Below are 16,394 nucleotides of genomic sequence, written 5' to 3' on the forward strand. Positions count from 1 at the left end.
ACGATCGCGAAGAAACAAGAGTCATAAATTTTCGTTACGATTCGATTCGACGCCGCGAATTGGTCGATCCCCTTTTTTTGTTTAGGATAATAGAAGTGGTTAACTGATTATAACACTGAAGTAACAGATTATAATATATACTTTATTCCAACAACTTTGTAGATATAAATAATTATGCGACGTGCGTACAGACGTATTCTCAGAGACGTGTAAATAGTAAGTTACAATTGATGACTGATCATTGAACAAAAACCAGTCAAGACATTGACTGATCAACAGATGAAAAACCAGTCAAGAGATGTTGACTGATCTAAAGCAGATAAACCAATGAAGTTCGGTGACGATGCTGTCACAGAGGAAAACTATTGCTGGATGTTGATTGCCCCACCACCGGTCGCTTACGGGTGGAAATGATCGTTGAACATGGGAAAACCCGTCATTCCCATTTTTTACATGATGAAACAATAACCATAAAAACCAAAATAAATAACCATAGAAGTCAAAGAAGAACAATAAACGTCTCGACTTGAATATATTTTATAACAATTAATTATATGTGCACAGCCAGTGGCCGCTTCGACCGAGGGATGGATTCTGGTTTGTATAAAGTCACCGGACGTAACGCATATCTTAAGTACATACATTTTTATAACCATCCACCGTTTCTCTTTGTACATTGGTACATTAAGTTCAACTAATATTATAAATAATGCAAATTATGTAAGTACAATAAATCAGGAATGATTAATCAAGCTCGTATGAAACAACATTTCCTGAAAAAGAAATATTTTATTGTTGGAACAAGAAAATTAAAAATAAATTTCAAATCATTTTCATATTAAGTACAAACCTTGTTTCCGAAACAGCCCGTGCTTTTCTCAGTCAATTATAAAATATTATCTTTCCAGTTCTGCAGAATTTTCAATTAATGTCATAGACTTTGCAATTTTGTGGGCCAAGACGAGGCTTTTTTTTCCTTCATTTGTCATTGCAATAACGTCGTTACTGTTAGTAATCAGACCACCATTCTCAAGAATTAATTTTTTAGTCTCCTCAGTATTAGATTCTGCAACACCACAACAACAGTCGTCGACTACAGCTATCGCATAGCCTAACCGAAGACCGTCTAAACATGTGGATTTTACACAAATGTCGTAAGCGAGACCACATACGAAAACATAATCCACGCCCTCTTTTTTTAACATTGCGTGCAATTCCATTGATCCCTTAAAATTATTATCGAAAAATACGGAATAAGCTTCCATATCCGGGTTTTGACCCTTACGTATCTAAAAAAACAAATACAATTAAAATGTTAATAGTTTATTTTCATTTTATAATAAATTTTAAATTAGGATATTTTACTATAATGGAAGAGCGAAGATATACATATACCTGTATGGAACCTGGTGCAATCACAAGATCTTTGTGTAATTCTGCTCCCCATGTGTTCATCACACAATGTTTAGGCCAAAGAATCTGTTCCAGATAAGGATCCGCAAATATGACTGTATCAAATAACTTAGCATCTTCTCTTTTCATCTATGCATAATTAAAAACTTTTAAATTAAAAATTTTTAACATTTTAATGAGAATAGAGTTCATGCAAAAGAAATATAGAAAACTTCGATTTTTTATAGCAAAATAGTAAATATAGTATGTAAAATACACAAATACGTGAAATATGATTCGAACGAAACACAATAACACAATTGTATGAATAAGGATAACCTTTTTCTGGAAGAACCGCTTTTCACAGATCGCAACACGATAGCATTGTAATATATATTATACTATTATCTACTATCTATATATATTACCTATATTATAAAATTGTTTTACATATGTATTATATGTTATAATAAGTATTATAATTTAGATATTTTATATATTTTGCACAAAAATTCACAGTCTAATTATTAATATTATGATACAATGTTGTTGCAATAAAATGATAAATTCCAACTTTATACCTTTGAATTAGGACATAATTCCCGTAAATGTAAGTTTTCGTAAAAGCTGATATGATTTTCCGGATGCCAATCTAACGAGTAAATAATTTTATTGAAGGATCCATTTTTCAACAAATTATTAATTGGCTCCACCACATCAGCTCCATCCTGTTTGGCTTCGCAAGTACGAAGAGACAAAGTCCCATCGATAAAATCATTTTGAACGTCTACTATCAAAAAAGCGGTTTTAGGCATGCTTAATTTTCTTGTCCATTCACCAAATCTGTTAATTGAATAAAATACATAATTTTATCTAATTCAGTGTTAAAACAGAAAAACGAATATTATCTTGGTCCATAAGTTCTTGCAGTTTACATTCCCTATTGAATGCACATAAACCATAACATTGCTTATTTGCTATATTCGACAGCTTTTGTTTCCTTCTTTTATGACAAATATAAAACTTTATATGAAAGTTTGACCGAACTTCAGTTTAAAGACATAAAATTATTACCTTTTTTATTTGTCATTTAATAATCTTCATTACGCAGAAGAATCCGCACGTAGAATCACGTAATCACGTAGAATACGCAGAAATGCAGGTCGTAACTTTATGAAAACGCTAAAAACACTCAACTTTACATGCGCATAACTTTTAAATTCCTAAAGATAAGACTCGTATTTTTGGAGTCTATGCGATAATCTGGATGAATGGTGGATCATCTATCGCCTTCTTCAAAAAAAAATTACGGAACTGCAAAACTAACTCACAGATTGGTTTGCACCAAACAAAGGAATTCTTTGAGCAAAAAATTAAAAATCTATTAAAATATTGTAGAGAAACTGTAAATAATAGTGGAAGGTATGTATCCTTACAAAAAAATATTACTGGTTGGTTGTTAGCATTCATAATAGTGAATCAAGTACTTACTAAAGTATAAGGGATAGTATAATTTTTTGTATTTTAATAAACTACTTCAACATTTATTTATTAAAGATGTTGAGCATGCAAAGAAATGCGTACCACAAATTTATAATCATACATGCAAGATACATTAAGATTAAGTTTGGATTAGATTTATTTTAAGTTATGGACATAATATTTCAAATAGCAATAGAACGTTTAAAAAAAAGAAGGACAGATTGTTCTGTCTTATAAACAGTAGTGGAGTCTGTTCAACCTGCTTACGTTACAGATACAAATACATTATAGTGCAAATAACCATTTCACCTGATAAAAACAGTGCCATGGATTAATGTTTTATTATGCTATTTACATAATTCAGTACTCAGGATTGAACAAGCTATTTCATATATTATAAAATTACTATATAAGAAATATATTATATATAACTAAGTATATTATGGATTTCAGCTTTTTGTTATTATTTATTATCTAAAGTTCCAACTGTTAGCTGTACTAGTATGTATTTTAGTAATTTCGTTGACAAAACTCTGTCACTTATTTTTTGGATCTAAATATATTTGTCATTAGTATGTACATGTGAGAAAACATAATATGATTTTCATTATTAAAAGATATTCATTAGTTGTTAGTTAAATCATGATTACTTAGTACTAGTATTACTGATCAAGTCACAGGTTTAATATGTACATATTAAATATAATACATTATTTTATTGAAATACTGGCAGTATATGCTTGCAGAAGTTCTCACCATTTTTTAATGCTATTTCAGTGTTTTTCAGAATTTTTTTGTGTAAGGTATAATTACTGGGACTTATGAGTCAACTTAATATAACTCAATTCCAATAATTAATTTGTATTTTGTCCCAATTATTCCTAGATGCTTTGAATTATAACAACTATTATTATTATACGAATTTATGAACTTCATCTAAATGAACCAATTACGGCATAGCATGTATGTAAGTATATATATATACATACATATATTCTTCGCATTACAAAAAAGAAAAAGATAACAACATAAATTCATATTTACCTCGTTAATTCTTCTTCTTTCAACACGCCGTCTTTATCTAAATCAAATAAGTCGAAAATCTCCCGAATCCTCCATTCATCTTTTCGAATATCATCATCCTTAAAAACTAATGAACACATTGCACGAAAATTTGCAAAATTAAAATCACCCTCTGGATCTTTCAACATATACATCAAAGGATCCATCATATTAATAACACGTAAAAAGAATACGTAAGAAGTTTATAAATAGGGGTACTTGTCTACTCTTGATATATGTTATATATTCTATTTATTTCTTTCCTAGAAATACGTCTGTAAAGGTTAGTTTCCAAATATCAACTACGCGTGACTCATAGCATTTATGACCAATACAAATGAGGATATCCACCGGATATTGAAGCAAATGGCTAATGCTAATTCTGAACACATTTTATTACCCATAATCGTTTCTTTACGATAACAGTTTTCAAATTTCTTATTTAAAAACCTTTTCACCTATCATTCACGTTTAGAAATATACTTTTAGAGGTGGTAAAATCCAGGGTTTCTCCTTAAGTGAAAACAATATATTTAAAAGTATGTTTTATGTGATATTAAATATGCTATTATTATAGCTTACAGATATATAGATGTGTAAAAATCTACAGAATACGCACAATATGCACAAATATAGAAAATATTCAAATAACTCCTTATGAAATGTATAGAAGAAAATAAATTTCTATACTGATTTCATTTCTTCAGTTATATTCATAAAAATATAAATTTGCATAGACATATTCTCAACAATAAGACTCGTTTTTTTAGTATATTTTCGCAGTTTACTAAAAAATTTACTTATTTTTAAATGCAGTATCGATAAGTAATTCACGCAGTTGTTCGAGTTGTTAACGAGATTGTAAATTTCAAAAACAATAGAATTAATAGAGAGGAAATAGAGAAGTCTCGAATCGTTTTGAAGTCAATGATCTTCGTTTTATATGTACCAAAAAATTTCGGGCAACGAATTTTAAGAGTCGCAGATGTTATAATAGAGTTCCTTGGAAGGATCTAGCCACAGAGTGGTGATCATCTGTTTTTTCATGAATGTTACTGATCCTTTTCGGTTTGGTAAAAATGAATTTGTAAGTCTATAAAGAGTTTGAATAAAATACGAATTGTCGGACAAATAACAAAAAACAATAACAATCATTATCGATATAATTATATCGTCCAAATCAAGCAAAGAGAAACTTAACCCTTTGCATTCCCAGCAATTTTTAATATGACCTACCAGAAACTCTGAATCATCTTTATCATGGGCTACCAGCTACCCCATATTGTACAATAATTAGTACAATTTATTTGCCATTCATAGTAGATTAATGGATAAATTGAATATATGATAAGCTTAAGGTACAATTTTTTTTATTATTTGGTATTAAATCTCAAAGTATCTGTCACAGTGATCTAATACTTTGTAAGTTTTATTAATTAAATTTGCTATAAATATTATTATTTAAAAAATTTGTTAATAAAATATTTATAAAGACTCTTATTTTCATAGAAAATAAAGAAAAATACTGCTATGTCAATAATTGGAAATATATTTGAAATAGTAGCTCTAAACATATTTATTTTCATTTTCTATGAAAATATTATATTATTATATTATAGCTATTAAATACAGTTATGAAATTTGTGATGTTTTGCTTCATAACAAACAGATAAAACTTTATATTGAACTAGTAGAACTGCTAAATAGAGCCTGCCTTGTTGCAGTAATTTCAGATGCTAGTTTCTTGATAAAAGGATGTCCTATCTTACCATCATTTGACAAAAAGAATTCCTCCAACTTTCCAGGAATATTATCTCTTTTTTCATACTCATATGCTTGCATAATTAAATCTAATCTGTCTAAGTCTTTAACATATTTTGCTTCTGGGGTTTCTTGCTTCTCGTATTCCTGTAACCATTAACAATATAATAAGACAACTTCCAAAACATATTGGAAAAACCCCCAATACCCTAGTCCAGACTTTTACTATAGCTGCCCTTAAGCAATAAAAATAAGAAATAGTCTTAATGTTCCAATCTGACTTTATGACGATGGGTTTGGGCTCGAAGTGACAGCCACTAGACTAGACGTAGCCGTAGTAAATGATTATATAGCTCTCCTTAAAAACAAAAACTGACCCGAGAAGCGGGGACAGGAGTATATAAGGGCAGCCTCTTTTGGATTAAGGGAGTTAGTTTGTTAGTTAGTCGTTGGACGAATTTGCCGATTGAGTTATCGGGAAGTTACCCGAATCGAGTAGCACGTTGATACTTGTCCTCCCGTGGACCGTGGATACGTCTAGTGACCCGCTATGTCACTTAGAGCCCAAACCCATCATCATAAAGTCAGATTGGAACATTAAGACTATTTCTTATTTTTATTGCTTAAGGGCGGCTATAGTAAAAGTCTGCACTAGGGTATTGGGGTTTTTCCCAACATTCCGGACGGGAAATCCCGCAGTCTTTCCATCTCCGACATATATATATATATATATATATATATATATATATATATATATATATATATATCAATTTTTCATACACGAAATATTTCCAATATTGTAAGTCCTCTGTCTCCAAGGAGTTCACAAATGTTTTCCATAGCTTCATCCTCTAATTTATGTTTTACATCAGGTGGAATACCACAATGAGGTGTTATATCTCCCACAATACACTCTGCCAAATCATGTATTAAAGACATCTGCATGATTCTACATTTGACAAAAAAATAATTTATAGAGATAAAACCTTTATCAACATAGTTGCTAACTGCATGATATAAATAATACCATTTCATACTTGACTGTATCTAAGTTCTCATCATTATTCAACAGAAAGGAAAGCATGGCCATCCTATACATGTGACCTGCGATTGTTTCTGGATCAGACACATTCTTATGAACCCATCCTGTTCTTTTCATATGCTGAAATCATAAAACAAAAATCATATTAATCTTTGATTTATAATTAAAAGGCACATGATAAAAAATTGAGATTATCATTAAAAACAGAAAAATGTATAAAGTGAATGTATAACACATAAACATTTAATTAAATTAATAAGATAAGATTAAGATGATAAGATTGATAAGATGTTGTAAAATAAGAATGATTAAAGAATATATGACAACTTTTTACTGTTTATTTTTTTACATTTTATATTATTGTATATATATATATATACAATATATAATCAATATATAGTATTTAATATATTGGAAGAGGTATAATTTAGTACAAAAGTATGACATATAGCTAATTAAGAATGCCAAAAGTGGCCACTTGTGTACAACATACACTAAGTCTTAATTAGAATTGTACACCTTTTAAAATTGAATAATATTCTTAAAATTGGATCAACGACTAGATTTTTTTACAAGTTATTAAGAGATAAATATTACGAGATAAATATTACAACGTTCGACAGATTAGGTTTCATGTTTGTATAAAGATGCATTGTTGTAAAAGACATGTCTGTAAAAGAAAGACACTTTTCGAACAACCTAATACAATAAATGACAAGTACCCTCGGCGTCGCAGCCGCGCAAAAGGTAAGAGAGCCCGCTAGCTTTTGTTCTAGCGAGGGAGAGATCATAGCTTTCTGCACCCTCCCATAGTTACGCTGCCTGTTCCTATTATAGAATTAAGGTAATTGCAATCGCAATCGCAAGATATTGAGACTGAGCCTTAAAGTGTTGATATCTGTTTTTCCATAGCCGAAGGTAATGAAGGACAGGCGGTCGCCCCAGACGTTCGAAGTTCGCCTTTTTTCACATATTCTATTTTAAAGAATACGCTAATATCTCTATTCGTAACAGTATGTATACATCAAAATGGTAGATTTATAGCTATTTATCACAAGGACACTTTACAAAAATTTGGATTTTGATTATAGTAATAAATTTGATCTTACCTTCAATCTGCCTACCAGTTCCATGAATTCTTGCAATTTCTTGATATCCATAATGTATTATTTACAAAGCAAAAATTTTTTTCACTTAGATTGTTCAGTCATACACGTCTATCACTAGTAATTATTAAAACGGAGATTTTATGTGTTGTTAAAATGTTGATCAATTTCACAAATGATTGTCAAATATCAAAGCAAACGATCATAGAAAGACAATGTGATTAAAGAATTACAATTAGTTATTTCTTCCGTTCCTTCCACTACAACGACCGTAACCACAATACTACCAACCATACTACCTCACTGACTACAGTTCTATGCATAATATACTTACCCACGCGTTAACGGCAGAGCATATACATATACACACGAACGCAAACTCATCGTTGCCTAGGTTACATAATTTTCTAGTAAATGAATGTATTAAAGATGACGATCCATAGATATAATGATATATAGACAGTGCATTTTAGATTCGCGCGAATCAAAGAAAATAGAAGTTATGTATATTTTTCTTTTTCTAATTGTACAATTGTTTTATTCGTATATCTTCAATAATTTAGGCTAGCATATTTAAATAAAAATAAAAGTACTAAATCTAAATATTGATTTTTTTATTAAAGTACAAAATAATACTATATATTTGTTTTTTCTTTGTTTGTTTTATAGTGTAGCTTCGTTGAGAAAAATCTTAAACAGTTCATGGCTAATTAGATTGTCTTTAAAAGAAAATGTTGTAGAATATATATAATCCGTAAAAATTATAACAATCTGATAATAAATATTGCCTTAGCCTGGTAATTTCTAATTTTAATCACCTTTCATCAGCACTGTCTGGCACTCTTCAAAGGTGAATATCTACATACATACATGCATATATAAACAGAATACAAATTATAATTGTTGTGCGCGTTATATGGATATGTGATATATTAGCTTGAAAATATATAATTTCCTTTAGTTGTTCAAAATAATACCTTTTTAAAAATATTCGATATGTCAAAATCAACGCAACAATACGCGCATTTTTAATGGTACAATTACTCTTTATTTTTTTCTCGATATTATCCATAATTTTCTTTAACGATATTACAGTCTTATTATACAATATTATAATTCTTTTAAAATATTAGATGTTCTTTTTGTTTAAGCAAGAATAAGATTGGGGTTACCAAAGTGAAGTAATAAAATAACAATCGAAAATCGTGGTAAAGATAATAAAAATTTCGTTTACTTGTGAATGCTACCTTTAACCGAAGGAGCGAGCTAGATAATTGAAAACAGGCACATCGTTCAGTCAGCTGACCTGTCTTGTGATAGCAGGCTCGATTGTGAAGCTTGACTCGCTGTAGTAGGCTGGACTTACCTCGATACGTTTCTCGTCTCGTAAGTTTCTTACTGTCATTTAGTTTCGTTGATTGTAGATTACCATGCTTCGCCTTGATTCACTATATAGCCAGAGCGATTATAATGATTTCGTACTATATAGAGGAAACCAAAGATTTTTGCAGAAAAGACTGGCGCGTATAGTATCGATCGTGCCAGTTTGAATGCGCCATCGTTTTTCGATCCGGACATGAATTTGTATGTTTTAATCGATGTCCACGATTAAACGGTATCACCGATATCGTATATAATTACACGAAAAACGAGCTAAGCTGTTCTATTTGACGACAAAATACATCAATTGGATTCGACATTTTTATTAAGTGAGCAGACGTCTCGCGGGCTTAAAGAGGGCTACGCCTACTTTTTAAATGAACTGCTCACGTGAATTTTCTGATGAATGGATGCGTTAGCTGACATCAACTTTCTCGCCGATTTTCGTCGTCGTAATTGACTTAGGCCGCGTGTAAGAGTACTCATTTCCGGAATATACTTATTGTTCACGAGCGTTGTCTTTTTATCCTCGTTTTTGTCATATTTTTGTCGGTGTGTGATTAGTTGCTGTTGATTACATGTCAGACTGAAATGATATCAACTTAATCTTATGATCATATCTCACAAATTGAACGTAATTCTGTAAAATTGTTTTTAGATCAAAACTTACACTTCCTTGGAATGATTAACCATATATACTTTGCATTTTATTATAATAATATTTTTTTTATAGAAAATGCATAATGAATACTATTAATTTAACTTTCGCTCAAATAAATGTTTCTCATTATATGCTCAGTATGTAGGTTTATTTATATTTTATAATGCAAAATATTTTCAGTTGTTCGTCGATTTTACTTGAATAACAATTTACAATGTCGAACCAAGGGTTATCAAAAATTAGTAATGAAGAGAGAGAATCCAAATTTGGCTATGTATATGCTGTATCTGGTCCTGGTTAGTATACGATATATATTTTTAAGAAATTTATTTATGTTTTCAATTTTAATACATATATTTATTTTCCTACAGTGGTTACAGCTGAGAAAATGTCGGGATCAGCCATGTATGAGCTGGTTAGGGTAGGATACTATGAATTAGTAGGAGAAATTATTCGTTTAGAAGGTGATATGGCCACTATTCAGGTATAATAAACTATTTTGATATATTTAAAAATTTATCATATTATTTTTACAATGTTATTATGTCATTTACATTTATATTTTGTTCCAGGTGTATGAAGAAACCAGTGGTGTAACTGTAGGTGATCCTGTCTTACGTACTGGAAAACCATTGTCTGTAGAACTTGGTCCTGGTATACTTGGCAATATCTTTGATGGTATTCAGAGACCATTGAAGGATATCAATGAGCTTACAAGCTCTATTTACATCCCAAAGGGTATTAATGTACCAGCATTGTCAAGAAGCACTGTTTGGGAATTTAGTCCATGTAATATAAAAAGTGGCAGCCATATTACTGGTGGAGATTTGTATGGTGTGGTTTATGAGAACACATTAGTAAAGCACAAAATGATCTTACCTTCAAAAAGTAAGGGAACTGTAACTTATGTTGCACCTGCTGGCAATTATACAGTATCTGTAAGTTATATGTTAATAAGTGAGCAAGTCAATTATTCTAATTATTTATCTGATATATATTTTTTACTTTACAGGATGTTATTTTGGAAACAGAATTTGATGGTGAAAAACACAAGTATACTATGCTTCAGGTATGCAAATAATTTTTTCTTTAATACTGATATATACATGCTAATATGATCTTGCATATGCAGGTATGGCCTGTACGTCAACCTCGTCCAGTTACTGAAAAATTACCAGCTAATCATCCTTTGCTTACTGGTCAACGAGTCCTGGACTCACTTTTCCCGTAAGAATTTATTTAATTGCTTTATGCACTATATATAGTACTTATTGATAAAAATTGCAGATGCGTTCAAGGAGGCACTACAGCAATTCCGGGTGCTTTCGGTTGCGGTAAAACTGTAATTTCACAAGCTTTATCGAAGTATTCAAACTCCGATGTTATTGTTTATGTCGGTTGTGGAGAACGTGGTAATGAAATGTCTGAAGTATTGCGTGACTTCCCCACATTAACAGTGGAGATTGATGGAGTTACTGAGTCTATCATGAAACGTACAGCTTTGGTTGCTAATACGTCAAACATGCCTGTAGCTGCTCGTGAAGCATCCATTTACACAGGTAAATGTATTTCTATTAATAAGAAAACGACAGTACAAATTTGATGACAACGTATTTCACTTTCCTATGTCAAATATTTCAGGCATTACTCTATCAGAGTATTTTAGAGATATGGGTTACAATGTATCCATGATGGCTGATTCAACATCTCGTTGGGCAGAAGCTCTTCGTGAAATTTCGGGTCGATTGGCTGAAATGCCTGCTGATTCCGGTTATCCGGCCTATCTTGGAGCTCGTTTAGCTAGCTTTTATGAACGTGCAGGAAGGTAAGTTTTTTCATTTAATATAGCGATATACGTATATATTAATTGATTATATTGTTAATGTTAAATATTGTTTGCAGAGTGAAATGTTTAGGTAATCCTGATCGTGAGGGTTCTGTCAGTATAGTAGGTGCCGTATCACCACCAGGTGGTGATTTCTCTGATCCTGTTACTAGTGCAACCCTGGGTATCGTGCAGGTACTAATGCACTTAATGTTTATTTTCTATTTGCATAACTTATTTTTTTATTTCCTTTTTACCCTTATAATTTGCTTTTTTGTCCATTTCTTAGGTATTCTGGGGTCTCGATAAGAAACTCGCACAACGAAAACACTTCCCATCCATTAACTGGCTTATTTCATACAGTAAATATCTTCGAGCTTTAGACGATTTCTACGATAAAAATTTCGCGGAGTTTGTTCCTCTGAGAACGAAAGTGAAGGAAATCTTGCAGGAAGAGGAGGATTTATCAGAAATTGTACAGTTAGTCGGTAAAGCTTCTCTTGCTGAGACAGATAAAATCACTTTAGAAGTTGCAAAACTTCTAAAAGACGATTTCTTGCAACAAAACAGGTGCGAATTATCATTTTGCCATAGTCATGTTAATGTTAATTAATATTATCGATGTTCATTTTTACTATTCTGTTTTTACGTAGTTATTCAACATACGATCGTTTCTGTCCATTCTACAAAACTGTCGGAATGTTACGAAATATGATAGCATTCTATGATATGGCAAGGCATGCAGTCGAGTCTACGGCACAATCAGACAATAAAATAACGTGGAATGTCATTAGGGATAGCATGTACAATATTCTCTATCAGTTGAGTTCTATGAAATTCAAGGTAAGCATAGGTTAGGATGGTTTTACTTATATATTTTAAAAAGTGTGTAACAAATGTTATATATTTTTTCTTCAGGATCCAGTGCAAGACGGCGAAGCAAAGATCAGAGCTGATTTTGATCAGTTATATGAAGATATTCAACAGGCATTTAGAAATTTAGAAGATTAATTGTCAGAAACATTCATACAAACATAAGTTCTCTACATTCAGGAACCTTATGCTGGTCATTTAAGGATGTCCTGGATCTACTAAAAAAAATATATGGAACATTCGTAATCACGTATCGCACATTAAACTGTTATATTAGTTTTCAATAATTACAAGAAATTGTATATATAAAAAGTGTTACAAATATAAAAGCTACAATAATTTTATGTGTATTAACCTAACATTTAAACAGAAAATTATACGTGATGGCTGAATCACTAAGGTTATAGGACGTCCTTAAATGTATTTCCAGCTTCTATAAGTATTTATATATTAAGTGCTATACCAAGCTACTTCAAATCCTTGAAATGAAGTTATATGTAATTAATTTAAATTGTTGGAAAAAAAGATGAGATGCCTGGCGACTCAAGCTTCCGATTTTATTTGCTGTAAATTGAATTTAATCATGGAAGGATCAGTGTAAAGAAACTGTCATATGTATGTAAAATGAGAGTAAATGCATCATAAGAAGCTTTCCATTCATCCTTATATGTTATTCTTTTAAAAAGAAAAAACATAATCGTTCTGTATTTTGTTGTATCATAGGATGAAATGGTAGCTTTTTACAAAAGAATGGAATTTCAATTAAAGAGTATTAAATATTGTATTATAATAGTATATTATGTAAATGTCGCGTTAAGTGACGAATGCAGACGTTACATAAAAGTAGATGTTATTTTAAATGTTGAAACCGTTGAAATATGGTCTGAAAGTTTAAAAAAAAGGGTGTCAAAATGTTAGAACTGTTGAGGTGCAGGATCTTTTATCGTTGAAAACAAAGTATAAAGAAAGACGCATCGTAAACAGTGTTCCAGTAACTTCGACATTTCCATTGTACCATATGTAAAAAACAAATAAACACTATGCATAAAAAGGCCAAACTTCGAGATTGTTAATGATTAAATAAAAATAACAGTGTTTCGATAAATTTCATTTTAATAATAATATAATATAACAATAACCTTCGCGGTATGTACATCAACGATATATTACAAACCAGTATTTAATTTTTTCGATTATTCCGACACATCATCATAGAGTCCAAAATCCTGGGTTGAAAAAAATATGTTTATTGCTATATGCGTACGTATATCCATATGTACACACACGTGTATGTATATACATATATAAATATATATACACATCCATACGTGTGCGATAGTCTATTTTATATTCTCATTATTTAGATCATTTTCTTTTACGGAAATACCTACTCTACGCTCATTAAAACATTATTAAAAATAAAAAATATTTAACGATCTCTGTAAAGATACAGTTGTTATATATGTATAATTTGCATCGCATTTTTTTGTTTGTATTGCAACTGAATGTTCTTCTTGCTTCTTTTTTCAAATTAACTTTGGTTACATCGTTTGAAATTATATATCCGAAAGTTACAAATCAATGCTCAATATTCACAGCCTTGGCTCGTTCGTCGTACACGAGGTAATTCAATCCAATGCATATGCATACATAAATATAAAATTCTTTTTTTTATAGGTTCTATGAGGAATAGTCATAACTTCACCAGTATTCGATAATTAGCAAATATTATCCATGATATACTCATGAATACGCAATCAAGATCTTAACAGGGCAAAATGTTCAAATATCCAATACCAAATAATTTAATAAGCATTAAAGAGGAAAGTTCAATTTAAACGCAACATGAATGATGTCGCGTACAAGTATACAAGATTATAATGATAGTTACGACCATACCATTAGGACCATGCAATATACTTCAAAGAACAGAATTTCAATATGATAAAATTTGGTGTGGTTCCTATGAAACCAAAAATTGTAAGAGTAAATAGAGTACTTCTTCTGACCATTGTATGGTCAGATTGTATATCCTAATATTTACAAAAGAAGCATTGCATTACAAACTAATAATCTTTTAAGGACTCAAATGAACAACATCAACATTCGTTCCTGTGGAGGGTGACATTTGTGACCTGAGCTGAAGATTCTCACGTTTCAATTGTGTAACAACTTGTTTCAAAGCAGTTATTTCTTGTCGTAATTTTTCGTTATCGCGTAAACACTGACCTAACCCCTGATTTGCTGCTCTTAATTCCGTTATATACTCACAGGCCTTTGATAAAATTCCACCTTTGCTCTACAAAAGAAACTCGTGGAAAAAATGCTATTGTTAAATGTTTCTATAACTGCAAATTCCATAAGTTCTATTTTAATACCTGAGTTTCATAATTTGCCTTTCCTTCACCACTGCCACTACCAGTGCTGTTTGCACCTGCATTACACTCGGGAATAATTTTTCCCAATTTTGTAATCCAATTGTTTATTTTGTCTCTTCGTCTACGTTCGACTTCATTATGAGTTGCTCTTCTTCTGTCATCTCTCTAAAGTATATATTACAAATAAAACAAAATTCAAAGAGCTTTAAGGACTGAAGGAAAAATATACCTTTTTCAAAACAGTAGTACAATTTCTTGGTGTTTCTATTTGTAATGTAGTGGTTCTAGGAACCAGTGATCTAGATGTTTGCGCAGTAGTGAAAACATCATTAGCATTTCCAATGACATAAAATTGTCCATTCAACGGGGATGTTAGGACCTGTACAGTATTATTTCCTGGTTGGGTAACTGGCAGTTCTATTTCATTGCCAGCAGTAGCGCCATTTACTTGGACCACTCTATAAGCAAGAGCTTCTTGGTAACGCATTCCATCTTCCCCGACAGGTTCTCCTGTAATTGTTTCATAATTCAAATTTTTGCAAATTAATGACTAAGCTGCTTAGAAGCTATATGAATCAACTTCATAAATCGAAAAGTAGAGAAAGCTGATAACTTTAAACATATTTCTTTGAAATTTACTTTACAATTTGCAATGAATAAGCTTAATAAAATATTTGATATATTTTTATATATATCTAAGTTAAAGGAAAAAGTGCAATTGATCAATTTGACTTCTAATCGAACAAAACTTAATTGTCAACTTTTGAGATATAGACATTTTTGAATTTATGACAAATATTTATTTACCTTCGCAATCTACGATTTCCGCTTCCTCAATAACAATTCCCGTGCTCCCGTCATCCTTCGCGTGAACAGTGCTGTAAAACAAACATAAACACATTGAAGAATGGATATGTAACTTATCTATAGAATTACGTCTATGCCTATTACTTCCACGACCGTTGTCCTAAGTCTTGTAAGTGCGCACAGTGCACTACGTGATGACCTTGAGGAGACCTCGAGCGAAACAGGAGGGATAGGTGTTCGCATTATCAGCCAGTCGATATTTAACATAAACACTACCTGACATCCTGCTGTTCGAGATGCTGCTCCAAAATATCCATTTTTTTTTCTACCAAAAACGTTTGAATTTGTCAAAATTCACGTGAGCTGGTCACGGGACACGGCAACGAGGTCATGTGGTGCACAAGATGGCGATTCTTGATTACAACGCCATCCTACGCCACTCGATTTGATTACAATTTTCAATTTTGTCCAAACTATACCGATTACAGATAATTGAAATTCCTTAATAAGCAATGTATACGTGTAATCATTTTATAAATAATTAAGACTTCTAACGTAAATAAAATTTTCTTAATAAGAATAATGAATTCAAAAACTAAAGTTGAATAGTAAACAAAATTGTAAA

At 31.2% G+C, this 16,394-nt stretch overlaps 4 protein-coding genes and 1 long non-coding RNA gene across 7 annotated transcripts; 2 read left to right on the forward strand and 3 right to left on the reverse strand.

Moving 5' to 3' along the window:
- Window positions 1-121: 121 nt before the first annotated feature.
- Window positions 122-4,245, reverse strand: LOC117158756 (nicotinamidase). The gene is made up of 5 exons (XM_033337987.2): window positions 3,919-4,245; window positions 1,974-2,235; window positions 1,396-1,542; window positions 851-1,289; window positions 122-773 (listed from the first exon to the last, which is right to left on the reverse strand). The coding sequence occupies exons 1-4, from the start codon at window positions 4,104-4,106 to the stop codon at window positions 897-899; spliced, it is 990 nt and encodes a 329-aa protein (XP_033193878.2). The 5' UTR covers window positions 4,107-4,245; the 3' UTR covers window positions 122-773; window positions 851-896.
- A 1,044-nt stretch (window positions 4,246-5,289) lies between these two features.
- On the reverse strand, window positions 5,290-8,150 carry LOC117158762 (5'-deoxynucleotidase HDDC2). The gene is made up of 4 exons (XM_033337999.2): window positions 7,849-8,150; window positions 6,735-6,859; window positions 6,478-6,646; window positions 5,290-5,844 (listed from the first exon to the last, which is right to left on the reverse strand). The coding sequence occupies exons 1-4, from the start codon at window positions 7,897-7,899 to the stop codon at window positions 5,614-5,616; spliced, it is 576 nt and encodes a 191-aa protein (XP_033193890.1). The 5' UTR covers window positions 7,900-8,150; the 3' UTR covers window positions 5,290-5,613.
- On the forward strand, window positions 7,491-7,854 carry LOC143303141 (uncharacterized). The gene is made up of 2 exons (XR_013059155.1): window positions 7,491-7,583; window positions 7,652-7,854. It is a non-coding gene; the product is annotated as an uncharacterized LOC143303141 (long non-coding RNA).
- A 924-nt stretch (window positions 8,151-9,074) lies between the features above and the next one.
- On the forward strand, window positions 9,075-13,642 carry LOC117158755 (V-type proton ATPase catalytic subunit A). 2 transcript variants are annotated; one of them, XM_033337986.2, is made up of 12 exons: window positions 9,075-9,231; window positions 10,067-10,182; window positions 10,258-10,370; window positions 10,459-10,824; window positions 10,899-10,955; window positions 11,019-11,113; window positions 11,174-11,445; window positions 11,528-11,711; window positions 11,789-11,906; window positions 12,001-12,281; window positions 12,365-12,554; window positions 12,630-13,642. In XM_033337986.2, exons 2-12 carry the CDS (start codon window positions 10,101-10,103, stop codon window positions 12,720-12,722), a joined length of 1,851 nt encoding a protein of 616 aa, XP_033193877.1. In that variant the 5' UTR covers window positions 9,075-9,231; window positions 10,067-10,100; the 3' UTR covers window positions 12,723-13,642. The 2 variants fall into 2 exon arrangements, with proteins under 2 accessions (XP_033193877.1, XP_076477925.1); XM_076621810.1 differs by lacking the exon at window positions 9,075-9,231 and adding an exon at window positions 9,347-9,697.
- A 37-nt stretch (window positions 13,643-13,679) lies between these two features.
- On the reverse strand, window positions 13,680-16,191 carry LOC117158761 (upstream stimulatory factor 1). 2 transcript variants are annotated; one of them, XM_033337995.2, is made up of 5 exons: window positions 16,046-16,191; window positions 15,770-15,840; window positions 15,192-15,472; window positions 14,963-15,127; window positions 13,680-14,883 (listed from the first exon to the last, which is right to left on the reverse strand). In XM_033337995.2, the coding sequence occupies exons 1-5, from the start codon at window positions 16,084-16,086 to the stop codon at window positions 14,662-14,664; spliced, it is 780 nt and encodes a 259-aa protein (XP_033193886.1). In that variant the 5' UTR covers window positions 16,087-16,191; the 3' UTR covers window positions 13,680-14,661. The 2 variants fall into 2 exon arrangements, with proteins under 2 accessions (XP_033193886.1, XP_033193888.1); XM_033337997.2 differs by having other exon boundaries at window positions 15,914-16,183.
- Between the last annotated feature and the right edge of the window lie 203 nt (window positions 16,192-16,394).

This window comes from Bombus vancouverensis, chromosome 9 (assembly GCF_051014615.1).
Source record: "Bombus vancouverensis nearcticus chromosome 9, iyBomVanc1_principal, whole genome shotgun sequence".
In the NCBI taxonomy this organism is placed as follows: domain Eukaryota; kingdom Metazoa; phylum Arthropoda; class Insecta; order Hymenoptera; family Apidae; genus Bombus; species Bombus vancouverensis.